The following is a 27,255-nucleotide window of genomic DNA, read 5'->3' as shown; positions in this document are numbered from 1 at the left end:
TTTTAAAGAAATCACTTTATTTTATTAAGCACTAGATAATGGAGACAAAATCATTCTTGTTTGCAGTGTAATGTTTATACTGTCCATGTGTGTCACTTCATGACACAAATACACAACCGATAATAACACTTCTTCTATTACAAAAGAACACAACATGGAACACCTTTATATTTGAAACGAACAAACATCAATATGTCTTCTTTTGTTCTGCATTATGGGATTGTTTGCACAGAGCAATTAGAGTGAACCGTACTCATTATACAAAAAGGTCAAATGTGTGTTCATAGCGGTAATTCTATACGTACAGTTTTGAAGTTTGTATTTTTGAGAGGGAAGATCAAAAAGAAAACGATTCCTGGATTCTCAACAATAGTGTGTTTGTTTATTTGTTTGTTTTTACTTGCCCTGATTCCATATTGTACCTACTATTTACTGTTTGTCATAGAATACTGTAAGAAACTGTAAGAACACTAGGATACTTTACCATTTTCATCCAACAGGAAATGAAACAATGTGTGATGTCACTGCCAATAAAATGTAATGATAAGAGAACAAATTGTTTTTCCAGAGAATTACAAGTTATATTTTGATTCCAAGACTTTTCTGGAACTGTGTCACCACCATCGTTATCGCCACAGACCATTACGTGTTTCGCAGCTGTGAGCTGTGTCTACATTTCCTTTGTGCATTAAATCTTAAATCTCTTTAAAGAGCTTCTGTCATGTTGATGCTCTGTTAAACCCACGAGACGCTACATAAAATATTGGACTGTACAAACAAGAAACAGGGAGTTTTAATTATAAAACAAATCAAAACTATAAACATGGTTAAACCTACATTTCTGTATGTACAAGATGAATTTTACTCAAACATAAAGAGTAAAAAACAGTATCTCCAAGTTAAGATTTTCAACTCACTGCCCATGTTTTTTTGTTTTTTTTTTATTTTCCTCAACACTATGGGTCTGGATTTTAAAATACATTTTAAATAATATATATTTATATATTTTCTAGTACGTCAATTTTAAATATGTACAGTAAAATATCATTTTAAAATTACTTAAAAGGGAAATACAAGTACTTGAATTGGTGATGCAGACATTTTTTAAAAATTTGATGTTTACATTTTACCCTTAATGACTTTTAGCAGAGGCTTAGCTGCACCTAATGGACCAACTACAGCTCTGAGGCCAGGGCCTTTCTTAAAGGATAAGGCTGGCTATATTCTTCGTTTTTCTAGAGACTTCGACCGACAATTAACTGATCTTGCAAAACAAGTATCGTCTTTGTCGTCAAAGCCAGATGCATTTTATCACCAAAGCGCTTCCATGTTGTCAAAAAACAATTACTAACACATCAGTGAGTCACTGTTGTAGCATTGCCATGAACACACACACACACACACAGTAAATTATTTTGACTCAATCCCACATACACAGTCCCGCTGCCAGAAATACACACCAGAAGAGCAAATGTGTATTCATCCGCCGCTGAAAGTAGTCCCCAGCACATGCACTTTTTCCTTCTGTTTGAGCATCATTTTCCATTAGGGTCAGGGATTATTTTTGGGCCCTATTTCTAAAAATGTTTACACTGAACTGTTGTTGGTTTTTGTCTTTTCATGGGATGTGTTGACAGGAAGAAAAATAAAGAACGTGAAAGTGTATGTATTTTCATGTTGGGGAAACTAAACGAAACAAGACTCAAACTGGAGGTTGGGTCGGTTCAGGTTTGGACCCGGGACACTTCCTGCTGCGAGGCAACAGCTGACGAATTAAAAAAAAAACAAACTGCAGCATTTGTAGAAGTGAAACTTAACAAATCCCTGGAGAAAAATACCCTTTTGACTCTTTATAGTTTTTTGTTGTTGGTTAAAGAATTCATATTTACATTAATACAAATTTTTTAAAATTCTATACATACTGCTTTGTATTCTGTACAGTACAGCCTACGACCGCCTCAATCAGCTCATGTTTTATGCATCAGTTTAGGTGCATTCCATCCAGCCAGTTCTCATGATGTGAACACTGGATAAACAAGTGCCTGGTGACAGGAAACAACACCGTGTGAATACTAAAACAGCTCACAGAGAAACACCTCCTCCTCCTGCTGCTGCTGCCGTCCTCGTCTCCTCCTGCTCCACTCCTCTGTCCAGAAACTGCAGGTTGATTTCTTCAGCAGGGCAGAGCAGGGTTCTGGTGATGGGCTTCACTGTGGTTCCAGCAGGATCTGGCCTCAGCTCATAGTGTTTGATCAACTTTGAAAATAAAAGAGAGAGAAAACTGTTCAAGTGAGTGAAAATTATATTTTTTGGCAGGATATTTATTCACGTGAGCCACATGAGCGCAGACAGAGTCCACACTGCAGGTAATGATTAGCACCGGCTCAGTAGCTGACAGAAGATTCAGTCCAAAGTCAGACAATTGATCTGTGGTCTGTATCATCCCAATGCCAAGAATAACAACAGTTACTACAGGTCAGTGCTGCTCTCTGAATGTAGCTAAAAAGTAACCGACTTCCTGGGAGGTTGGTGTTTAACTTGCTCAATTCACAAGGGTGTACGCCGCTGGTTTGGATGCTGCTGGAGTCAAAGGTCACGGATGTAGACAACACAAATCGAAATGAAATAAAGAAAAATGGACACAAACTCATGTGAAGAATACAGTGAAAATAAAATTTAAAGTGCTACAAACATAGAGATCATAATAATAAGAGAAAGATCAGGAACACTAAGACCAAATTATGAACCGAAACTTCTAAAATATATCAGAACTAAAGTTACAACTTGAGTTTAAATTTCCTTTGATTGAAATTAAGCTATATGTACATTATAAAGGAAAAATACATTCACATACAAACTTCTGACACTGCATAATGACATTTGACACTGTGACTATCTGAACTGTAGTAGCATCCTGTAGTGTCGTGACTCCTCCACACGTGTTGGAGTTTTGATTATTATCACTGATAAAACCTGATTTTTATAGGTGAAAAACCTCAGCAGTAAAACCCTCCACGCACAGGTCAACACAGTCCACAACAAGATAAAAATACACACACCTCTGATTTATTGTTGGCTCATAATTGTTAATGTTTGAGTGTGAACGAACAGACAAACTTTTACACAGTAAGCACACATACAGCAACATTTTTAGCATTTCACGTTCTTACCCTGGACAGGAGAAGATACATCTCAAGTTCTGCCACCCGTCGGCCCAGACACGCCCGGATCCCAAAACCGAACGGCACGGACCCGAACGGGTGCTTGGACTTCTCCTCCGCCCCCCGGAGCCATCGCTGCGGCAGGAAGGTGTGGGCATCAGGGAAGATCGTCTCATCGTAGGACACGGCGTAGTGGCACAGGTGGAACAGCGTCTGTGGGAGAGGACAATGTTGTTAAACTTCAACACTGTACAAAGTCAGTAGGAGGGAGGTAAAGCTGTTGGGCCTAAAGCGTTGTCATTATTAGCTCCAGCAGGTGAAATTCACATAAAAAATGTCTTAAGAAATTAGATTTCCATTTGTTCTCAGGTTCTATATGAGACACAGTTGATCTCATTAAAACATGAAACACAAGGCATATTTGTATAACTCATTTCACACACAAAGACAATTCAATGTGCTTTACATATCGCATTCAAATATTTAAAAAAATCATAAATCATTCAAATACAAATTAAGAGAAGAGAAACCTTTTAAAAAGGAAATTGAAATGTTAAGAACAGAGACATAAATTCAGGATGGATAAAGATGTGAAGGCAAGATGCTTGAAAGTTCAGTGTCAAAGTTAAAAGTATTTAACCTGGAATGAAAGGTTATGACAACACCAAGTGATTATGTTGATGAAATAACAATAACAGGCCAAGGCCACTAGAGGGAGCAAGTCTTGTTCTCTTCCTGTCACTCAGCAGCTGCACAAGACTGATCACCTGCCGCATCACTTTACTAGCTCTGATAAATGAACTGTTTTCACAAAGCACCTAGCTATTAACCTCTCATCAAACTATCCAAACAAACACATACTGATGGGGTAGCTCCCCTACTTCCTTTTCTGAATGGTATTAAGGTAAAATTATTCATCTAAAATTACATTAAGACAATTTCTTACCGACTCAAAATGTATTTTTTGAAAGATGTCGATATGAAATATTTTTATGAAGCTGTATTATAGATTTATTTTATATAAAAAAAAAATTCCAACGATAATGTGCACATTTTGGCCATAAAAACCTATATTAAGTTTTATTTACCACATTTCCCAATCTTATTCCAAGTGAATGGACATATATGACATGACTAAGTTGGATAAGTTCCACCAGTTCTTACTGAATACAGTGAGAATATCTCTTTCTCTCATTAACCAAGGATTTTGTTAAAGACGCCACATGGAAAATTTGAGTCCGACACACAGTCTCACCTTTTTGGGGAAGAGGTGATCTCCCACCACAATCTCATTTTCAACAGTGAGGCGGGCGTTTCCTGGTACCACCGGATACAGCCTGGGGACCGCAGGACACAGTGGGAGTCAGTGACTTCCATGTTTTTATTCGTCTAGTTTAAAGCTGCAGCACTTAGTTTATTAATTTAATAATCAACTGAAAGGAAATGAATTGGCAGCTATCCTGATCATCAATACACTGTTTTTGTCATTTTTCCATTTGATAATCTCCTTTGTCACACATGATGGCAAACTGAAGACTTTTGGGATTTTAGACTGACGGTCTAATAAACAAGACGTGAATACATCACGCTGGACTCTGGGAAATTATTCTGGACATTTCTAACTATTAACTGACATTTTAATGACAAATCAAGAAAATACCCTGCACATTTATCGAATGTAGGTTGCAGCCTTTGTCTAGTTGTGAGACAGATCTTAACATCTGATGTCAGGTCCTTTCAGCCGGAGCAAACATCCTTTAAACAACCAAACAAACCAGTGGATGTCTTATTGATAAGACTCTCTAACCGTAGCGTCTCTCTGATGATGGCCTTCAGGTAGGGCATCTGAGCGATGTCCTCGCTGGTTGGCATCTTGTCTCCGGGGCAAACACCTATCACTTCCTGGTATAACTTCTCTTGGATCTCTGGCTCTTTCGCCAAGTGGTACAGACACCAGGAGACAGTGTTGGAGGTCTGCAACACAGAGGAACACACACGGCGTTATCATCTGTTGTTCGCCGCAATGTTTCAGTGTGTGTCGTCGCAGTGAGATCTTCAGGTCATTTCAACATTTTAATCTCTATATTCGAATGTGAAGTAGATCTAAACTATGTGTTGAAACACAGTGATTAAACTCTTATTTCAAATAGTTACAATGAAGCCTTGTGCATAGATAACTGATAGAAAAATATATTCTTTAAGCCAATAACACACACACACACACACACACACACACACACACACACACACACACACCATCTACTCACTGTGTCGACTCCTGCCAGCAGGAGTTCGGTGATGCTGCCCAGAATCTCGGTGAACGTCATCTGATCACTGAGCAGCAGGTGTGTGAGGTACGCTCCCTCCACGTTCTGGTCCAGGTGCACCTGCTTCTGGATCTCCTCCATTTTCTTCTGGACCAACTCTTCAGCTGCGTGACACAGGAGAGGGAGAGGGAGAACTGAAAGTGAGAGGAGACGGCCTCCACACATTTTGCCCACTAGATGGCGAAAGACGAGCACACAGAGTCTGTGTTCAGACGCCTACATGCAGGAAAGAACAGCAGGACATGTGGGTTGGACTTTGTCCCTTGAGTGAATCACCAGAGTTTAGTGTCCTTGAAATTATTTGATACCAGAACCTTAAAAAAAGGTCCAGGAAGTCTGAACTTTAGTAACCTTTTGAAACAACAACCATTAATGGGGAGTAACAGAGAAAGCATTGAGTGACTCACAACACTAACACTACCAGGCAAAGCGAACTGAGCGACTTGGCAGCCAACAGGAGCCCAGGCCCAAACTGACAGTGTGTTATTTGGGACTGAGGATGCAGTTCAAATGCTTTCTAAAAAAGGGAAGAATGCCATACTTCAGAATTCCTGAAAGTGAATCTTTTTTTAAACAATGTTTTCACCTCATAGTGGCGGCATGTGATGTGAATGAATTTGTCTGTTTATTCAGAGTGACTTCAGGGGATCGTGTAAAGGGAAAAAAAAAAATCAGGCTTCAGTGAGTTAACACTGAGCAGGGAAATAAATCATCTGCTCATCACAATGAGCATCACTTGCTAACTATTAAATAGCAGCTGGCTCAAAAGATGCTACACTTTGATTTGCTGGTTGAAGTGAATGTTGCTCACCGACTTTGAAGAGATGATCCCAGGCTGCCACAAACCTTTTCCAGAAAGTCAGGTAGGGCCAGTAGGACTTGGGGAAGAGGACGATGACCTGGGAGAGCTGAAACATTTCCCCCACGGAGAGGATGAACTTTTGGGTTTCCTCGGGCACCACCTCGTTCATGCAGCCCATACGCGTCTCAAACAACACGGAGCAGATACCTGCATTTAAAAAGAAAAGGAACATACATTGACTATAATATTAACAATTGGCTTCTGTAACCATCCGAGGTCAGAAGGGGTGATTTTAAATGATGTTTAGCATATAGACTTTGGCCAAAAGTATGTGGACCCCTAAAAATTACACCTGTAAGTGATTGTTGAACATGTCATCCCAAAACCATGAGCATTAAACCTGCTGTTATAACAGCCTGCACTTTTCTGTTTCAGGTTTGAACCTGGCTGCAGGGATTTGCTCCCATTCAGCAGAGGTGAGGTCTAACACTGAAGGTCTGGGTCACAGTCTGCATTACAGTTCATCAGGGTTGAGGCGACGGTTCTCTGATCACAACCACTTCTTCACGGAGCTCGCTTTACGCACGGCAGCATTGTCATGACGAGACAGCAGAGGGTCTTCCCTGAAAGGAAGGGGCCTAGACCAGAAGTACACAAAAGTATGTGGACCAAGAGTGACCAAATACTGAACTGTAGTATATGTGTCATTTTTCATTTTGACATGTTGACAGCAAATGAGCGTATTCACCAACATCCCCACATGTTCTTCTAATATCATTCCCATATGAATGGAGCTTCATAAGAGCATATGAAATAGTCAAAACCTCAAATGAACTGCAACTTTGCAAATGATATGGTTCAAGGTCATATAATGTGCCTGAACCTCCCTGTGGGATCACAGCAGGTTCTAGGATCAAACCCACAGTTTATCTCACAGAGTCTAATCAGCTGTCAAGGCCAAACAACTCAGCAACTGTGTCAAAGTCAACACCCCGAATGACAAGTGACTAATACTCCGCTCCACTTACATCAAGCTGTCAAGGTGTTCACACAGTCATTGCAAAACACTCAGGTGAAGCAACTTTTAAGTTTTAAGTAGTTCTGCAGGAGTCAAAAAGTCAAGGACAAGTGCAGCAATCTATCTGAAATTGTACGTGTCATTCATGTGAAATGCTTTTCGTCTTGCTGTGACCTGTGTTTTTGGAATTGGCTTTTGAAGAAGAAATGATTAACAAATCTCTTTTGCAGAGAACTTTGTTCTTGTAACATTCAACTTGTGTTAAGTTGTAAGAATGTGCAGTTTCTTTCATTCATATAAGACTTATTAAACCACCACCTAAAAAGTGACATGCATCTTTTGTCCAGTGAGCTTGTGAGGAAAATTAGGATTTTGGGGGGAATTAAATAAAAACATTTAATTTATTTGTTCTCTACCGACCCTCAAAAGCAAATTTGTAGAGCTCTCCAGTCAGGTCATTGACCATGACTCCGTGGCCGTTGGTTTCCCTCAGCCGGGCCACTCTGCTGATGAAGTCCGTCACCACCTCGTTGATAGTGTTCGAGTAGGAGGAGACGTGTTTGGGTTTCAACATCCGAGGGTTCAGGATGCTGCGAATGCGCAGCCACTTGGCCCCCATCCTAAAAAAAGAAAAGAGGATTAAGAAGGTAAAGAATGAGACAAGCCCAGACTGGTAAAAACTGAAATAATCCTTTTTACTGCTCTAAGATTGAGGTGTAGACCATTTCACTGGAAACTTCCAATCACAGAAGTTATGACACACACGAATGCCACGAATTCCCTGTTTGTTTTTAAAGTTTAACATCCTCTTCATGATTAGTAGGTCAGAGACTGAGAGCCGCAGACGTGGAGAGACACAGGTGTTATTTGTTTTTTTTGTTTTCATGGGATTTGTTGACCAGACTTATCCTTTTCTTAATAAGTCCAATATAAGTGAAGAACTGGGAACCGCTTCTCTTCCTTTTTACTCTGAACTGGTCTTTGATTTGTAAAATAATCGTTTTAAAAACACCTGAAATAGTAAAGGGGGTTCTGTAGGTCAGGCTCCTGGGTTTGACTCTCAGAGCCCAGGCCCGTCGCATAACTTCAGCAGCTCTGCAGAGTCAAAGTATTCACTACCAACGTCGAGGGCTGCCAAAACAAGTCTGACACGACTGACTGAATACCAGTGAGGGAAAGCTGCTGTTAGTCAAGAAAGAAAACTTCTGACTGGAGTGAAAGGCACAGAGAGGGAAGAAAAGTCCCCTCTACACGACTATAGATTTGCACACAGCAGAGTACAAATGTCAGCTTGACTATAAATACTGTATGTCTGGCTAAACTGTCTTCAATAAAACAATTTCTAAGACTGAATATCAGTGTTATAGAGTGCTGAAGGCATTGTGGTCTTGAATCGATACTTGTTATGTTATATTCACTTTGGAGGAGTTTTAAAGTTGTTAAGATGAGTGCATATTTGGCTGTATTGTTTTACCACATTCACCAATGAATCTCCTGATAAAAAAATGCAGTTCTTTGAATTTAAACCTGCAGTTACTTAGGGGGGAGAGGAACAAGCATATTAGCATCTTTTAGCTCAGCTTTTTTGCAGTTTTTAGTTGATGTGGCGGACAGATGCCCGTTTATGCATACATCTGCAAACATTTTGGAGTCGTGTTTGAGTCTGCGTTAATGAATGTAAATACAATACTCACATTTCTCCCAACCAACTAGTCACTAACTGTGCTGTTTGGTGCTGAGCTGGTAGTGTACAGTGTGTTCTTAGATCTTTTTTTGAAGCCTGCTGCATGAAAACCACGCATGAACCAAAACAGTAAAGTTACAGGCTGGAAAACCAAAACAATGAGCTGAAAGACACGAAAATGCTCATTAGAGCTGAGAGGAACCGCAGAGTTAAGTCAACATTTTCTGTGGATTCATCTTTACAACCAAGTCCTTTCACATTAAAAGTAGTCATGTGATCTATCGTTATTATAAAACTTTGATTGTAGCTGTTTTAAAGACCAGAAAAACAAACTTTACATTACTGCAAACACATTATAAATTAAAAAACATCAATGCAGCCTTTTAATTTCAGCTGATATTGTTCTTTTGAGGATTGTTAAGGATTTGGAAACCTGGTGGTTATCCAGCCATGCTGTGACATAAAGTCTGTTAAATCAGGACGCTCATCTCTCAGAGAACACCAGGCTTTATATCCTCTCTGGCCTGAGGAGTAGATGCAAAGCTAGAGGAGGGTTTAACTCACTCTGTCAGAGGTCCATGGGCCTGGTTCCTGAGCTCTCTGTAGCCCCTCCAGTGCGGCATGTCAGTCCGGACCGGGTGTCGCCCTTCCTGCCTCAACACCTGCTCTATCAGCTCGGCGCTGGCCACGTTCACCACGACCAGAGGGCCATACGTTGACTTCCACAGAGGACCGTAGATCTTGCTGTGCTCGATCTTTGAGCAAATAATGATAAATTGAAAAAAAATAAAAATAAAAAAAATACACAAATTAACACAGTTGAGATGAATGCATAAATTGCTGCAAGAGAAACACTCTTTAATTTGGCTAGTTTACTTATTCTAACATTAAGTTTCCATTTTGGGGCAGCACATTCCTAAATAATTGCACAGAAGTGACTAAAAGTTTGATGAACGAGTCTCGTTTGTGCAGTAATGGAGGCCACTAGTTCAGTGTCTGTTCAAATCACTTAACTCTGTGGTCACGTCTCTTCTCCAGGGTGTGTAGCTGAAAAAGTCCTCTTCTTCTTTTAATGGCAAATTGCAAAAAGGCTGAGCTTTATCGCAACCAAAATGCTGCAACACAGAGTTCTTATATCCTTGTTATCAGTCTTGTATGTTGAAGACATAATGTAAAAACTGAACTTCCTGAACTGTGTGTTTAATCCTAGTAAGTTCTTTGATTGGTATTTTTCAGGCAAACACAAATATCATGATTTTAAAGTCTTAAAAGAAAACACAGGTGTCCAAAGAGCTATTTAAAAGTTTGGGAGAGACCAAGTGGTAGAATGGTGAGGGGTGTTGTGTGACTGTACAGTGGTAGAGTCAGGGTCATGGTTTTTACCAGAAGCAGGATGTAAATAAATGCTGCTGGTTTCCTCTGCTGCTGACAGGTAACACATGCAACGGTTTGAGAAATGTCAGCCGCAGCATTGTTTGTAAAACATTCATCCAGTTTGAGCTGCACTGAAAATCCAGCTACAATATCTGCCTCCAACCCAATACAATGTATAGGAAATTAGGTCAAAGGTCACCGTGACCTCCCAAAGCACTTTCTTTGGCTTCTTGAATGTGATACGTCAGGATTGCCTAGAGGGGCTTTCTTTAGATTTGGCGCAGACATTCACTTGGACTCAGAGATGGACTGATTACATTTTGGTGAGCAAAGGTCAAAGTTGAAGATCAGGGTGACCTCACGTTCTTGTGATTGTAAATAAATCAGGAACACCCAGAGGGGATTACTTTACATCTGGTACAAACATCCGCTTGGATTCAAGGATGTTATACAAAAACACTTTTATCTATTATACAGTGCTGTTTATCAGGAAGGGGAGATTGTGATATTTCCTGCGACTTGGCTGGTTGCCAGAGGTCTTCCAACCAGGAGGTGGTAATTCTAGTTTTTCCATGAAGTAACTGAATAAAGTACATGTAGTTCATAGAGAAGATGTAATTTTTCACTGCTCCAGTGGAGCTACTTGGGACAAAGAATAAATCTCAGATGCAAAATCAATGCACATATACCAAAAACCTGCAGGGATAGATCAATCTGGTGAGAAAATATATATTTTTGTAATTTAGGTGGATTGATCCTTTATAAAAAACAGTAACCTATTCCACTTCTCTTTAAAATTACATTCAACGCTGAATTCAGGGTAAGAGAATAACTGCAGTACACGTGCATGGCTGCAGTGTGGCTGAAGATGAAAAACAAACAGTATCAAGGGCAGGTCATGTCATGTTATGTGAATGTCACTCCTCATCCTGCAGAGATTCACTCATTTCTTTCTTACTTGCATTTGTTGCGTCGTTTTGAAATAGCCCTTCACAAAAAGCCAATATAAGGTTGTCATGAAACTCGGTCCGCCTAATTCGTCCATAGTTTTCAGTTTGTTGTTGTTTCCCATCACGGGGGTGGTGGTGGTGGTGGTGGTAGTAGTGGATGCGTCGCGGCGCTGGATTTCCCCATAATTCACCGGACTGAGTCCCGCTGTAAATCTCTGAATCCCTTTCTGTTGCTGTCGGTTGACGACTCGCAACCCGACGTTCATCAGGGATTTCCTCAACATTTTAACAACAGAAAGCGTCTCTTTCCCGCGGTGTCTGAGGTACAGACAGACGTGACAGTCCTAGTCCGCGTCTCTGACGTGCAGTCTGCACAATGGCTCCTTATCTGCAGCAACAGCGCAGCTCGATCCAACCTCTGAGCCAACTATGGACTTCGATACGTCATAAACTGCAGCTACAAACTCTAAGACACCTGTTGCTAATGTGGTTTAAGAGATTAACCTCAATGCAGTATTACTAATATATAGCATTTTAATAAGTAATATTTCTGATACTCTACTGCAGCAGGTGCCAAAAGTATCAACAACAATACAATAACAACAAACTGCATTTACATACCGCTTCTCCTGCTTTGCTCATATTCATAGTAAAGTAAATAAAGTAAAATAAAGTAATTTTAGTGTTATTTTTCTGCACCAGATGCTTTGAAAATGGAAGACTATATCATAATCATGGATTGTGCATTTAAAGGAGAATCCAACCCTTTTTAAGAATTCACATTTATTATTCCTGTGCCCCAAAACAGACTGGTGAATATTTGTGAACATGCAACACTCTCCTCTTAAGCTAGAAACCAAAGGGAGAACCCTATAATATCATCCCAGTTTGCTCTGTAACAATGAATGGGGCTCTGATGCTGTTTGTGTAATTTCTTACATCAAAATGAGTGTTTAAAATGTTACGCTTTATGTCCAATTCAAAATGTGAATGAGACCTGTTAGGCGGGACACTACACAGGTACTGTATATTATGGGGTTAGTGTGGTAACTTAGTGGCTCAAAGCAATTTCAGCTATTAGCCTGACGGATGAAGGCAAGCCTATAGGCTACCTCCAGAGTCTGTCTGTCTGCAGTATTAGCTCATGATTTGCACTCAATAGCCCTTAATGTGGGGGGGTTCAATTAAAAAGAGTAATGCAGTTCCTGCCTTCCATATTTTCACTTGTCACTTAATTAATACACAACTGATTATTCACAAAGTCAGTGCCCCTTGTGTTAATGATTCTCTCTGATGTCTATCTTCAGGAAATATAATAGAGAATTAACTGTCCCTGGGCACAGGATTAACATATGTGACATTCAAGCCTTTCATTTAGTCCAAACTGCTTTCAAATGAATGAACTGTATGTTTATGAACTTATTTATCAGTAACTTGAACTTCGTGCACAGCTGCTGTTACTTACTTGTAGTTTACCTTCACTTACCGTTGCAGTTTATGGATTTGTGCTGCTGCTTGTGGACTTGATGTTTGCTGGTTGACTCTGTGTCCATGAAGATGTGAGCACTCACATTGTGTGAATCTGTCTTCTGATAAAAGAGCATGTTATGTAATCTGATTCCATCCTGCTTCTAAAGGAATGACAGGCATGGGGGAAATTGCAGGAAATTAACAAACGTGTTCAGGCCCACCGCCAAAACAGTAATGGCCGTCCGGCACGTGTTGTATGTTTCAAACCTGGTTGTGGGTTGTTGGACTTCGAAAACCAGGCCGACCGCACTTCAACCGGATCTCTCGGCCCAGACCCAGCAGAGTCTTTGCCACAATAACTTGAATAACAGCATAAGAAAAGTAAACGGGGGAACAAACAAACGTAGAAACTTTTGGTTCCCGTGAGTTTTGAAAATCGGACGAACGGGAAACGGGGCGTGCAGGGAAAAAACAGAGGTGCGCACATCTGTCTGCTTTGATGGAGCGCACGTGTGCCGAAAGGCGCCAACTTTGCTTTAAATACGGAAGACAAAAAGCAGGAAGGCCGCAGTGGGCCCATGCCTGGCTCTGAGAACAGTCCGCGGCCAAAACACTCTGAAACTTCCACCAGGCTTTTTATGCTGTGTGCACCAAGTAATCACCTGCTCGGTACCGGATGTAAGTCCGACAGCGTCAGAGGCTTTGAATTTACTAGAAGAAGAAGAAGAAGAAAAAAAAAAAAGACCGATTAAAATCTGAACAAATGACATTAGTGGTGAGGTAACACAAAACCACTGTGAAAGAAGTGCTTTTGTCAATTTCCGTGTAAGTGTAACGCAGGAAACTGGTGACAGACCTGGTGCTCAAAGTTCCCACACAGTATGTGACATTGAAGTTACAAGAAGAATTTTTAACCTATTTTTATATGGCGTTATTTTTGTGCCTCATGTCTTGGACTTTCTGAACACAGGCAAATAAATATAATAAATTATAAATGAATATTGAATTTTCCCCAAAGGATCAATGAATGATTATTTTATATAAATGTATACATTTCTAAATGGTGCGTTCAAGCCTCTTGCTGCCACCAGAGGGCGACTACCACTTTTCCTCAAGAGAGGGAAAATCTATACAACCTAACATCATAATTGGGTTGTAACTTAATTATGGCTAATTATAGTTTTCATACGTTGTCTGCACAATGTGAGACTCTTTGTGGTGTTAAATACTTGTTTACAAAACCACTCAGCTGGTGTCATCCAGGAAGAGTCACATCACCAGTCCTTCCTGTTTGTGAGCAATCATACAAGGCAGATCAGTGTGTGCATGAGAGTGTTGGGTAACATAACATTAGTAACTCTTCTCCCAGTGCAACACGCCTTTTTGGCTTGTGATGCCTTGAAACAAAACAAAGACATATTTCCTCTATTCAGATAATTCTATTATAATCATTTTTAGAGAGGTTCGGGAAAAAACAGAGTACCAAAATGTCAGAAAATAGTTAACACTTCTTTTATCATGTTAATCATCCCACAGCCCTTCAGATTTACCTTGTGACCCCTCAGCAATACCCTGACCCTACGTTATAGGAACCATACAGTGCCTTAAAATGTGTACTGCAGTCTCAGAGTTTATCAAGGTCGACTCAACACCTTCCTCACATGGCCTTGACAAAAACACGACTTTATAAGCTTCACAAATGTGATGCAGCATTTGTATAGATTTTTAAAAATTTCTTTACAGCTCAGTAAATCAAAACTCAGGCGCTGTTGCTTCTCTTGTCAATAAAGTCACAAAACAACTCAGTGAACAAACAGTTGATATGAAAAAGGAAGGAAGATGATGCCCAAGATATCCGGCTATAACCTGAGGAGACCTCGGTCACCGTGACAACAGATGGGAGCAGGTTTTATGTGTAGAAATTGAAAATTTCTCACTTTAGCACCTGCAATTTTCACCAGGGTCCGGTTTGTTAAATTTTAACACAAACAAAAATGTATCCAATCAATCATTTGAAAGATGTTAAACAATCTTAAAATTCACTTGCGATATCTGGAATAATCAAATAAAAACTGACACAAAAGCTGAAAAACAATTAAAATCTTTATTCTTCTACAAAGAAATTACTCTCAAATTGTTTACAAATGATGCTCAGAGGCCACCGCTCTCCTTAAGGCTACACAGAGTATTGACTTCTCATATTCAAAGACATCATTTCTCTCTCTCTCACTGTATCAGCTGGGATGCCAAAGACATGCTGCAACATAAACAGCAGCTTCCTGTGTGCCGAGACAACTCAGCAGTGATATGGGGCTCATGACAAAACAAGAGTACACATGTTATAACTGGCAAAGGTAAATAACAGAAGGCACATGAAGTTCTGTAAGACTCACATTGGGGTGCAGTATCAAAGCATCTGGCTTGTTTCGCAGTATAGTCCATACTAACTTGTACTTCCAATTGCTTGGCTATTAAAATATATATAAAATATATTAAGCAATTCATCATTGGTCGAGTATATTTTGAAATATAAATAATTAGATTCAAGTATTGCAGGTTTAAAGCTACAAAGCATGACCCTAACTGATCACAAGTGCACTACTTCGCCATAAATCAGACCCACTTATATACTCAAATATCAGAGAGATCTTAGTTCTTACAGCTGCATTAATCAGTATTTTTATATGAACAGTGAATAAAATGACTAGGTCAAATTCAAAAAAGGGTTGTCCTGTAGTTATGAAGCTAGAGATACCAGCCTTTCACCTTGAGCTCTACAGAGCATTCGCCCATTTTCAGCTCGTTGTTTTTGGTTTTCTGGGCAACACACTCTGCTCTCATTAACCCCGTTTCCAGTCACAGCAGGCAACTGTTTTCTGTCAAAAAGCTTTCATGGACTCACTGTACACAGCCTGCTTGGTGTCAAACAGCTGACAGAGTTAGCTACTCTCTGGTGAACATAATGGAGCATGTAGAAGCTACAGACCCAGATATATTTCTAAGGGATTGGTGAAGACCAAAAGAGAGCTCATAGGAAAGTGATTCTGGGGCATCTATTGTTAAGGTCGCAAGAAACACAACTACAAATGAATGCTAATGTTGACTTGTGACTTCTGGACGTGTAAATAAGCAACTGTTTGCTCCACTTTTGCAATTACAAATTTCTACAGTCATAATTTATCAATGTTAGGTTTTCAGCTTGTTCCACTTCCTGCAAAGTGGCCACAATAATACTAATATTAATACTACTACTCCTAATAATAATTTTCATTTTAATTAATGCAGCTTTAAATGAAAGAAAAAAATGGTTGTCCTGCAGCTGGGTTTCAGTATTCCAAAGCAAAAGGCACTACAGCTAACTTTACAAAAAAGCAAAGGACTCTGTCATATCAGTTTGGCTCATCCTAAAAAAAACAAATTCATTTCTGTTATGACAGTTTAATGTCTCCGGTCAAAAAGCTGAGACTATTAAAAATTAACTAAAGCTATTAACCAGCATCTGACCTAGGCACAATAAAAGGTTTCTAATATTGCTATAAGCTGAAATACAGAAACTCCAGTGATGGTTTAAGATGACTGATTGGTGGCCAGAGACTTCCATCAACACAACACGAACATTGCTGCCATTCTGCCTCTGATATGCTAGGCCAGTTTAACCGCACATCTGCATCCACTGAGATGAAACATTATGCATAGTTTACTGCTTCTCTTTCACCAACCGCATCACGTCTCTCTGAACTAAGGCATCTCTTTCACATACAATCTTAACATACAAAAAATACACATCATGAAGCCATAAATCAGAAAATAAAATTTGAAGTTTGTTGGCAGAGAAGCAACAAATTATATTTTTGCTAGCAGAATTGTGGATATGTAGAGATGACAGTCCAACATTAAAGGAAGCAAGACACTGAGTAACAGGTCTGTGCCTGGTTCCTTTACCCTTTCCTGAAATCCTCCCGCTGTCCACAGGTAGGCAGTCGTCCTCATTTCGCTCAGTCACTTTCACTGCCTGATTCACTCAGCTGGAGGTCATTCTCTGCAACACAAGAAACACTGGTTCCAGACATGTATCTACAAAAATCTTTTATATCTTTGTCTCACTTTACTGGTTTGTGTGTTATTGTACAGTTTTGTTTGTTTTAGGAAACTTTTATCGCTTATTCATTACCTAAACCTCAATGATATAAATAATGTTCACAATGTCAGACATAATGTATAAATATATATATATATATATGCATTTTTTTATTCATAATATGTATTTTTACATTCTAATATTTGTATTTTTTTATTTTAAGGCATTTGACTGTAGATTTTTACTGTTTTGTTTGTCAGTGTATTTCTGTTCTTTTGTGTGTTAAATGCCTGATTACAAATCAAAATTCCATTGATAATTATAAAGTATATGACGATCAATGTGACGCAGATTATAAAGGACAGATAAGTTCCTTATAATTCAATGCTTCTTTTATACCAACCACATCATGTCTCTGGACTAATTTCACTCACTTTAACATATTTCATTTGAACCTAAAATGATCATGAGGAAATACCGTAACAACTTTGTTGGTGTAGAGGGCAACAACCTTCAAATTTCATGTCATATTAACCTCTGTTTAATATCTTTAAACATGTTTTGTAGAGTGACTGGTTGAGTAAGAGTGAAGCTGAGTTGCTGCTGCTTTCATAGTTGTGCTGAAACTGTAAACTCCTGGCTCATTTTTGACTTAGGAACAAGTGGCTGGTATCAACCTTATGTAAAGATAAGAAAGTATGGAAAACATGAAGAAGATAAGCTCTCTTACATACTCAGATGGAGCTAAGATGGCTACTCACTGAGTGTGTTCATGAGTCCTCCACTCTCCTGGTGGCGACTGCTGGTGTTGATGATAGGCATGCTGTGGTTGGATGGGGCCGGGGCCGGGGCCGGCGGTGGCGGCGCAGAAGTCCGTTCATCTTCAGAGTCGCTGCTGCTGGAGCTGTCATCACTGCTGGAGGACGAGGAGCTGTTGGAGTCTGAGGAGCTGTCGCTGCTGCTCAGCTGGTCCATGATCTGGGCCTCTGCCATCAGCTCTGCACACAGTGGCGTGAGCACAAACAAGGATGAATAAATGTGGGATAATTATCCCCATTTATAGAAAACAGTGCACACTAAGTTGACTGATTATCAGTACAGATGAAGACATTGTGCCTGACACCATGTTACCTCTCTCAATGTCATCCATGGGCGATGCCGGAGATGTCTTCTCTTTGGGAGGAGAACTCTTGGAGCTGGCTGAGGTCTTGTTGCTGCTGCTGCTGCTGCTGCTGTTGTTGTTACTCCTCATCTGCTGGCTGAGGCGACTGGTCTGTTGCTCCAGGCGAGAATGGATTTTGCTGCTGCCCTCAGCCCTGGGAATACACACGCACAGCACAAATAAAAATATGTAAAATGTTTCTATTAAAATGGTGCACAGGTTTAAAACAAATTTTATGCAAAATAAAATGTGAACCAATGCATGTCTCTATCAACTCCCTTAATGTGAATATATTAGGGAGGGCATGACAAGATTACATGGACTAATCCAGCCTCAGTAACTCTCATTCATTAGGCCGTTTTATTGCTGCCCGTTTTATCTTTTTCAGTATGTTGACTTTTCCCCCCTCAGGCAAGCTTAAGAACTGTTTTTCTGTTTGACTTTCACTCTGGTTTGGTAAATGAAAACGTCAACACACACTCCACACAAAACTAACGATGGTAAAAATTTGTTGAGGGAATATGGAATTGAAAAAAAAAAGAGCAGTAGTAATCTAATTTGTGAGCAGTTTTTTCTACCCACCTGGTCTTCTTCACAGCTATGTTGCTGTTGAGTTTTTCCAGTCTGTACTCTCCTGTATCATGGTTCACAATGAGGATGCACTCTTTCATGTACGGCCTCTTGGATCCCTTGAAGACCGTTACTGGAGCACTTGAACCCTAAAAAACAGAAGCAACACAGGCAGGGCTGTAGCCAGGATTTTGAAATACAGCATTCATGAGTCTGAGTCTCCTCTCCCCCAGAGACTTTTCACCAGTCACCAAAAATGAAGTCTGAAAACAGTTTTGTTGTTTGTTTTTTAATTTTATTCTATTTTACCATATGTGTTATTTTATTTATTACTGATCTACTCTCCCTACTCCTTCACCCACCTCCTTTTTATTCATTCATTTATATAATTTCTTGTTTGGCCTCATGGTCAGCTTCACAGCCCTTTGCGATGAACTGTGATGGGGTTATGGCAGGTGTGGTGAGGGAGGGGCTGCTAGGAAGTATCGGCTCCTTTAAGTTTGGATTTGCTTTTGGGACCTCTGCTTTTCTGGGAGTAGTATTGGACAGTATTGACACTGACACTATTGCAACTACTGCTCTTTAATGTACATCCCATCCCATCATTATTCCCTGAAACCCCAAGTTAAGAAAAGTCAAAATGCTTAATTTGTCTGAGCAACAATCAAAAACCCAAATATTTTGATTTTACTGTCAGAGATCAGTGGGAAATTAGCAAATACTCACATATGAGAAACTGTTGCCAGCTAATTTTTTGGCACTTTTTTACATTGACATTACCTTAAAAAAAACTTTGTTGTGATTATTCAATTATCAAAGTCATTGCCTTTGATTTTCTGTCAATCAACTAATCATTACAGCTCTAGATAGCACTGCTTGGTTTCTGATTGTCTGAGGAAATAATAGAACTGACATGTTAGTAATTTTAGGAGGTTAAAACAGCAATAACCAAACATCAACATATATTGATGGTGGCGAAAAGCTTTGTAGCATCAAACACTACCTCTAAATTGGGTAAAGTAATAGTGACTTGCTCTCCTTTGCCCACTTCAAGGTCCCCTTCACATGTTGTATCAATGGAGGCTGGTTTGAAGTCATCTGCAAGAAAAGAAAACAAGACAATGAAACATATTATTAAAAAAAAAAAAAACATACACTCAATATTAACCACAGTATTGCTGACATATTTGTAAATATTACACAAACAGCTGCGATTGGTGCTGCAATTGCCTACCGGTACCACTAGATAGCGGAACTGTACAGATTGACGTGATGCTAACATTAGCTAACATTTTGACAGCTGGGGTATCAATGTGATGTAATAGTTGAGAGTAAACCAACTTATGAAGACAATATAAACATAGAAAACTGTCATCTTACTAAAAGGTGCCAACAGCAGTCGGATAGAAACGGACTGACGACGCGGCTAAACAGCTGCCTTCGGATATTTAGCTAAGAAGCTAACTAGCATGCTACGGTTAGCTTCTGTAAAAGCCAGCCAGCCAACTGACTCAAAATCCCACTTACATCGCACTGTATGGTAGGCACTTTTGGAGTGTTTCTCAAACGTCTCTCCCAGTTTCAGGACATGTTCTTGATTGTCAAAGTTGGAGTAAGCTGTCCCATTCATTCTGAGACTTTCATGAGCTTTAAACTTTCTGCTGTTCTGTTTTATTCGATAACCATGTACGGCAGAGTACTGACCACCTCATTGGTACCATGAAGTCCCGCCTCCTCTACGTTATGATTGGTCAAGCGGACTGTCTCTTGTCTGATTGGTTCAGCGTCTGTCAATCAAGATTTTGTAATGACAGGGCAGCTTCAGGGCAAATGTCACATGGTTTCTTAGTACTTTCTTTTAATAATTGTCTCTTTTTAATGTTATCACACTCATTCACTGTGTTTTTATAATAGAATTGTATTCAAAAACATACATATATTTATTTGACTGTCCATCTGTGGTAAATTCAATGAATATTCAATTTTCAATGAAAATTTGGAAAGGCACACACCTGTCTATATAAGGTCTCACAGCTGACAATACATATCAGAGCAAAATCCAAGCCATGAGGTAGAAGGAACTGTCTGCAGAGCTCAGAGACCGGATTGTTTCAAAGCACAAATCTGTAGAAGGCTACAGAAACGTGTCTGCTGCATTGAAGGCTCCCAAGAGCACAGTGGCCTTAATAATTCTTAAATGGAAGAAGTTTAGAACAACTAGAGCTAGCAGCACGGTCAAACCGAGTATTCAGGGGAAATGGACCATGGTAAGAGAGGTAAACAAGAACCTCATGGTCACTCTGGCTGAGCTCCACAGATCCTGTGTCTAGGAAGAAGAAGCATCATGTCTGGTTTTCTCTACACATGATGCTTAGAATTGAAGCAACTGAAAAACAGTTCAATCTTGGCTTCATCAGACCAGGTCAGTCAAACCCAAAGAAACTTCTGAGTTTACTGTCAATGTATCAGGAGAGCTTTGTGTGTAAAAACTTAATTAGTTTGTTTTTTGCACAGAAACTTATGCAAAAAAACAGATACTTTTCTGTATTTGCTTTTTTTATTTGTATTTATACTTTATACTTTTATTTCATGCATTCTGTCTTTTTATTGGTGCTTGTGTTAAAACTTAGTGTTAACCCCTTGAACATATTACTTTATAAATAATCAAAAAGAATAAATTAAAAATGAATATCAGTGTCTAGAGCAAATATTAGTATCTCAACCCACAGGCACCAACAGTGACAAACTACCTTTTACACTAAATTAGCAGCATCACTGGGCTGAGCTGTGAACCTAATTACCAAATTAGCTGGAACAGCCTAAACACACTGTGGAGGTCCTGAAGATCTGGCAATGAGAGACTAATGAACTGCTGCAGTAACACCTACTGACTTGCAGTTTCAAGTCCCGCAGGCTGCAGGGGCTCTGAGCTCAATGAGCCCTGTGGCAGCGACAATAATCTCTTTTCCTTTCTTTAAACGGTTAATGATTCCTAAGCCTTAAATTCCTGTCCTGTCCACACTTTACAGAGACCATATGCTCTGCTGCCTTCAAACATTAAAGGATCAACATCCGAAAACAAGTGGAATGATGAGATTACACGAGTGTATAATCACCAGTTCCACAACATGTTCCTCCTACCTCCTGCGCCACATGAAGGGATGGTGGGCATGTGCATGTGTGCAGGTGGACAGGAAGTGCAGTGGTCGGGATGGGAGAAAAATGGTCTGGGAGACGCTGGGAATAATCTGAAATAGGAAAGAAAACAACAGAGAGTAAAGAGTGGTATTGAACCGACCGAGGGGCTCTTAGTAAGCCAGCTCTGTAACCTTTGACCTCTATCTTACACAGGAAGAATCAGAGTAAAGTTCATCAGCTGCAAGAAAACTCAGAGTATAAAGATTTTGGTTAAATAATCAAGCCCAAATTATTTTGGGCATTCAATTCCTTTTTTTTTATGTGTGTGATTAGAATCCCATTTTAAAATGGCTGGTGCTGTGATTGAGAAATGACTAAGATGGATTGCAAAAGGACCAGAATCCTGTTTCACTGTGTCTATATCCCATATGAAAAGAAACCAGCAGGGGTCTGTTTCCATGGATGGAGGTAAACACTGGATGTCCTCTTGTGGTATCAGTTACTGCGGGGGTTGCCCTTGGATCGTGGGAGGTAAGGTTTACTGTTTCCAAGCAACTATCCACAAATTCACAATACTGTGGTCGCACTACATTTGAGAGTCCCCCGGTTGTGATCCAGTAGCAGCGGTGACAGAGATGATAGCGCCGGTCTGCAGGGGAAAAGTACATACTCTGCCAAAGTAGACTAAGCAGCTTGCAAGGCTGAAGTTTTTACATTTCTAGTGTGTGAATTTATATAAAAGCACAGACTCCAGAGTGCATACTGCATAGTCTTTATTTGATTATTGTGGACTGCTCTCATGAATGCATGTAGTTACGCAACTTTTGTCAAGAATAATTTTGGTGGAAAAAAACAACAACAAAACTTAAATACCCCGCCCCATCCTCCTGAGATAATGTGCAGAAGGATTTGATATTGTCAGAGGTAACTACTGTCTGTGAATTCAAGTCAATTTTAGAGAGGTGGATTCAGAAATGTTCAAGTCTGACTTCAAACGTTAGTCGGCGATGCCTCCTAATGCACGACTGGGGGAGAGAATCCACAGTCCTTTTTCTGAATGAGTGATCTGAATCCCTGCCTATCTGTATTCCCCATCACTTCCACTGAGAGCGCATCAGGAAGAAATCTCTTGAACAGGAGGAAGAAAAAACAGCTTCAGTGTTCATATGGGAATCTGAATATTGTTTATAACAGAAAAAATTGTGAACATATTGGAATATGATGAAATAACACTCGAAGCCTTTACTTTTGATTTATTGCTTTTTAAAAAATTTGAATACAGTTTAGAACCACTTATCATAATGATCTTAACTGAATGTTATTTATGATTATTAACTGTTATTAACGTCTTTCTGTTGTTTGTGTTGTTTAAATTGCTGGAACAATGATGTTTTTGCTGCTTTCTTGGCCATCTCTCTTGATAATGAGATTTTAATTACAATTTAACATTATACTCTAGTTTATTAAATAATAGGAGCGAGCCAAAGATATTGTGCTTTTTTATGATTGCACATTTACTATGTGATATACAGTGGTGTGCAATGTATAACTTTATACAGTCATCTGTTATTGAGTCTTTTGGGGCAACTCCAAGACAATTCACATGTTTTAATATTAATCTCAAGTCAAATCTAAACCTCATAGTAAGTTTCAGGTCCCTCGCAGTTTTCTTTTGCCTATTCTTGAGAATTTGAGACTTGACTATTTCTACTTTCAAGGCTCAAGTAACTCAAGTCCTCGTTTTTGTGACTTCAATCTGGCTTCACCTCTGCAGTTTAAAATGTTGAGGTTGTATTTCGTGGTAATGGTGTATTAGACCGCAGTCAATTCAAATGTTGAATATTTAGTTTTCTGTCTTTATTATTACCTTACAGAGTAATGCAGTACAATACAACACCACAAATATCAGCCTTGAGACTAGTAGAGTAAAATCAGCTCCTTTTAAAAATGATCTCTTTCACAAAGGTATGATGTGTTGAGTGTTGAATTATACATTACATTGCATTAAATAGTGTCAGGTATTCTTGTTACAATCATTATTACAATGTCACAAATAATATGTTACTAATCCGGACGAGTATTTTCAGTGTAAATCAAGTCTCAGGACACATCAGGTTCAGGTTTGACTCAAACTGAATGATAGAGAGCAAACACCACCATGATCTGGCCTCTCTGCCTTTTGAGTCTTTGGGGGGTGGGATGGGGGGGGCGGGGGACATATGGGCTGAGAGTGGCCACAGCCAGCTTTTTTCATCTAGACCAATCAGGAGCAGAGTGAGAGCGTTGGTCCTATGGCTAGTGCTGTCTTCACTTGCTGTCGGAAATATCAGTCACAACATCAACGACCCACCAAGGGCTAAAAATGTACAGATCCCTACCAGTCACTCCCCCACCCAAATTTACCTGTCACTACAAAACACCAGCAGTGTCCATTCAGTATGTGTATTCCCTTCTATATACACACTTCTCAAAATTACACACCTATAACATCATAAGTGCTATTTCCTATGTTTCTGGGTCTGAACATTTTGCTGCAAATGTATTTAAACACAATCCTTTATGATCTAAGATCTGGTATATGGAGTTGGTATAAGTCAAAATATCATGTAACGTTTTTTTCCTATGCATTACTTTTTGGTTTTATAACATCAGCCAGGGAGTTCATCTTCTCTATTGTAATGGCTCTGAGCCTTTTGTTTTCAAACAACCCTAACCCTAACCCTATGTCAGGGCCACAATAACCCTAATTCTCAGTTCATTCGTATAACGTTTTGTGATAGGAGTTATACAACCTGAGTAAAACATTTCAAATATCATTTTTTGCTTTGCTAATCAAAAGTAAATTTTATTTTAACTTTATTTATTTCTGTATTTATTTCTTAGCATTTAAATCAAACCGGTTCTCCGTTATTATCAAGATTAAAATGTGAAGAAGGAAAGACGTATTCCATCATTTAAAACTGTGAGCGTTGAATTTGAATTTACGAGCAGGACCCGAAGGCAGCACAGTTCCCAAGGAGAAACCCGCAAAGGAACGAGGTCGTGTATCCGAGATCCTCCGGTAAAATAAACCCCCTCAGAGCAGCACGAGGGGAGGGCGGGCGGTAAATAAATGACCGACCAAATCGTGATTTCATGGCAGCGCCGTTCCGGTGCAGCCTGCACGGATCCCGGTCTGTAACTCAATTCACATCCTTCACTGAGGAGCTGCCGGGGTTCAACCTGCGATCTGATCTGATCTGGATCCAGAATCCAGACAGAAACGGGACTTCTTCTCTGTGATGTGATGGAGGCGGAGGCGCCCCGAGAGTGACCCTGAGTGAGTAGCCTACACAGGAGCGAATGACTCAAATGATGTTTTTGCTCTAAAATCAAAAGGGCGGGTAAGTGACTGACGCCTGATTGATGCAGCCAGTATTTCTGCTTCACAGTCAATGCTGCAATTCACCTGAAGTGTTCCTGCCGGGACTTGTGCGTGTTTGTTGTCCTCTGCTGTTTTACACGGACTCTAATGTGCTTAATGTTGTCCCCCCCAAATTACCATAGCAGCCCTTAGACATGGGCTACATGTAAGTCTGTTATAGGCGACTTTCCTTTAAGATTTCCACCGTTTTTGACGATATAGTTGTAGCCTGTGTTATCACTCTGCAACCTGCCACAGCTCCTGTTGTTTGAATAACTGAGAAGAAGCTGCGAATTTGTGTGTTTTTAATTGGAGCTGCAAATATCGTATCATTTAACTATTTAAAAAAAAAATATATAATGTAATTCATTTAAATTCCCTTATAGAATTGATTAAACATTTAATCTAATTAAAGACAAAAATGCTCATCACATCCTAAGGGAACCCAAAGTGGTGTCTTCAAAGTTCTTATTTTGTCTGGTATTGAGATATATTGGCCATAGAAGATCATATATTACATAGATATGTTCTACTATTATATGATAAATAATGAAATACTAAATATTGTATGCATTTATTTAGTCAACAACTGTTTTTGAAGCTCAAGGACCAACTTTCAGTCTCAACTTTTGAGCCAATAGAGACGAGAAGTCCTTTAACCTTTAAAGTGCTGAGAAAATGCAAATTTGAACATTTACAGTTCCACACTCCATCTACTGAGTCATCGTGTGATATAACTGAAAGCTCTAGAACAGCTAGAGGAGGTAAAAAAAGAAAAGTAAATCCGTAGTGATATTAAATTGTGAAAAGCAAATTGCCTCATTTGGGAAACTCTGACCAGCAAATATTTGGTAATTTAATATTTATAAAGGATTTACATTATCCAAATCTCACTTTATTAAATTTATTTTGATCAACTAATCAAATAATTTACTAATTCAATTTAGAACTGGTCTTAATTGGTTTCTGTGGTGCAAAGCTCAGGCTGCATCACGAATGATGGTCTGACTCCTGCACTCAAGAACTTAACATCATTACCTGAATCAAAGGAAGGAAACAGCTGCGAGGCTGAACTCTCACCACCTTTGGGAATTGTCCCGACAGCCTGAACACTGTCCTCAGTGTGAGGCAGTCCTATACACTCACATGGAGGAGTATAACCATGGTGTAAGAATCTTCTGAGGGAAACCCAGCTGAGGGGATTTCTGTCTGTACATATGATTTATACCCAAGATGGGAGAGTCTAACACCACGCAGCATTAGAAAGATGACTGTATTAGTCTTCATGTTCTGTTCCCTCTGTGTGATCCCATTTAGTAAATGAAATAGTAAGACAGTGCAGTTACTCCTTATTTCCCTGGGGGAGTTCCTGCAGTCTCTTGGATGCTCCTGGGAGTCCTCTAGTGCAACATTTCAGGCCTCAGAAAGCAGATGCATCCAAGCCATGACTGGAAATGCCTCTAGGGCTGATGGGAAAGCTGGCTGATTTCCAGACTGCAATCAGATAATGTTAATGAATACAGTAAAACTGTGTTATTTGCGCTAGCAGCAATTTTTTTGTTTTCGTAGGAATGGAAAATACTGTATAATGGACCTCAGGCTTGCTGCACATGAATAGTTGATGGAAACCGACTTAGTTGGAGTGGTTTTCTTTTTCCTAAGATGACTGACTAGTCACATGACTGGAAAACCATTTAAATTGTCACGGGTGCTCTCTCGAAGACACAGGACACGTATTAGTGCTTCGCTTGCATAATGTTTGATGTGTCTGGTTTTAAGCAGAAATGATTGGCTCATTAAGAAGAATCAAATTCTTGAGTGTTGGATTAGTTTTGCTAGGAAACTCTAATTGTAAGTGTCTTTTCCATTTTCTTCTCCATCATGTGTGGAGGAGTTAAACCAAGGCCCGTTCTTGTGTGCTGGTGAATTTAAATGAACTGATGGATTTGTGTACAACTACTACACACAATTATCGGGGATATTTGGGGTGTTGGTCACAGGCCTGTAGAGCTGTGATTGTCGTCTGTATTGTTCCCGGGAGTTTTAGTTTTAACCTGGATGGGCTGCGTCAGCTCTTCATAAACCCATTTGTCTGTAAAATCCTTCCCAAGTTCTTCG

At 39.7% G+C, this 27,255-nt stretch overlaps 3 protein-coding genes across 3 annotated transcripts in view; 1 reads left to right on the top strand and 2 right to left on the bottom strand.

The window, feature by feature from the left end:
* On the bottom strand, nt 1-11,710 carry cyp27a3 (cytochrome P450 family 27 subfamily A member 3). Its single transcript, XM_023404495.2, has 9 exons — nt 11,325-11,710; nt 9,557-9,747; nt 7,729-7,928; nt 6,300-6,497; nt 5,429-5,592; nt 4,969-5,135; nt 4,417-4,498; nt 3,171-3,374; nt 1-2,256 (listed from the first exon to the last, which is right to left on the bottom strand). Exons 1-9 carry the CDS (start codon nt 11,598-11,600, stop codon nt 2,083-2,085), a joined length of 1,656 nt encoding a protein of 551 aa, XP_023260263.1. The 5' UTR covers nt 11,601-11,710; the 3' UTR covers nt 1-2,082.
* Nucleotides 11,711-14,876: 3,166 nt separating this feature from the next.
* Nucleotides 14,877-20,320, bottom strand: eaf2 (ELL associated factor 2). Its single transcript, XM_023404498.2, has 6 exons — nt 20,124-20,320; nt 19,600-19,694; nt 18,609-18,745; nt 17,996-18,180; nt 17,626-17,862; nt 14,877-16,825 (listed from the first exon to the last, which is right to left on the bottom strand). Exons 1-6 carry the CDS (start codon nt 20,224-20,226, stop codon nt 16,782-16,784), a joined length of 801 nt encoding a protein of 266 aa, XP_023260266.1. The 5' UTR covers nt 20,227-20,320; the 3' UTR covers nt 14,877-16,781.
* Nucleotides 20,321-24,799: 4,479 nt separating this feature from the next.
* The window catches only part of arhgef49 (Rho guanine nucleotide exchange factor 49), a 60,695-nt gene continuing 58,239 nt past the window's right edge, over nt 24,800-27,255 (top strand). Inside the window, exon 1 of the mRNA XM_023404500.2 lies at nt 24,800-25,053. The gene's annotated coding sequence lies outside the window, so the exon portion shown is untranslated. The remainder of the gene's footprint in view (nt 25,054-27,255) is intronic.

This window comes from Seriola lalandi, unplaced genomic scaffold, assembly GCF_002814215.2.
Source record: "Seriola lalandi dorsalis isolate HSWRI2012SDOR001 ecotype SW California unplaced genomic scaffold, Sedor1 jcf7180002054245, whole genome shotgun sequence".
NCBI classification, from domain to species: Eukaryota; Metazoa; Chordata; class Actinopteri; order Carangiformes; family Carangidae; genus Seriola; species Seriola lalandi.
Note: the sequence above shows the minus strand (reverse complement) of the source record. Positions and strands in the feature narration are given on the sequence as shown.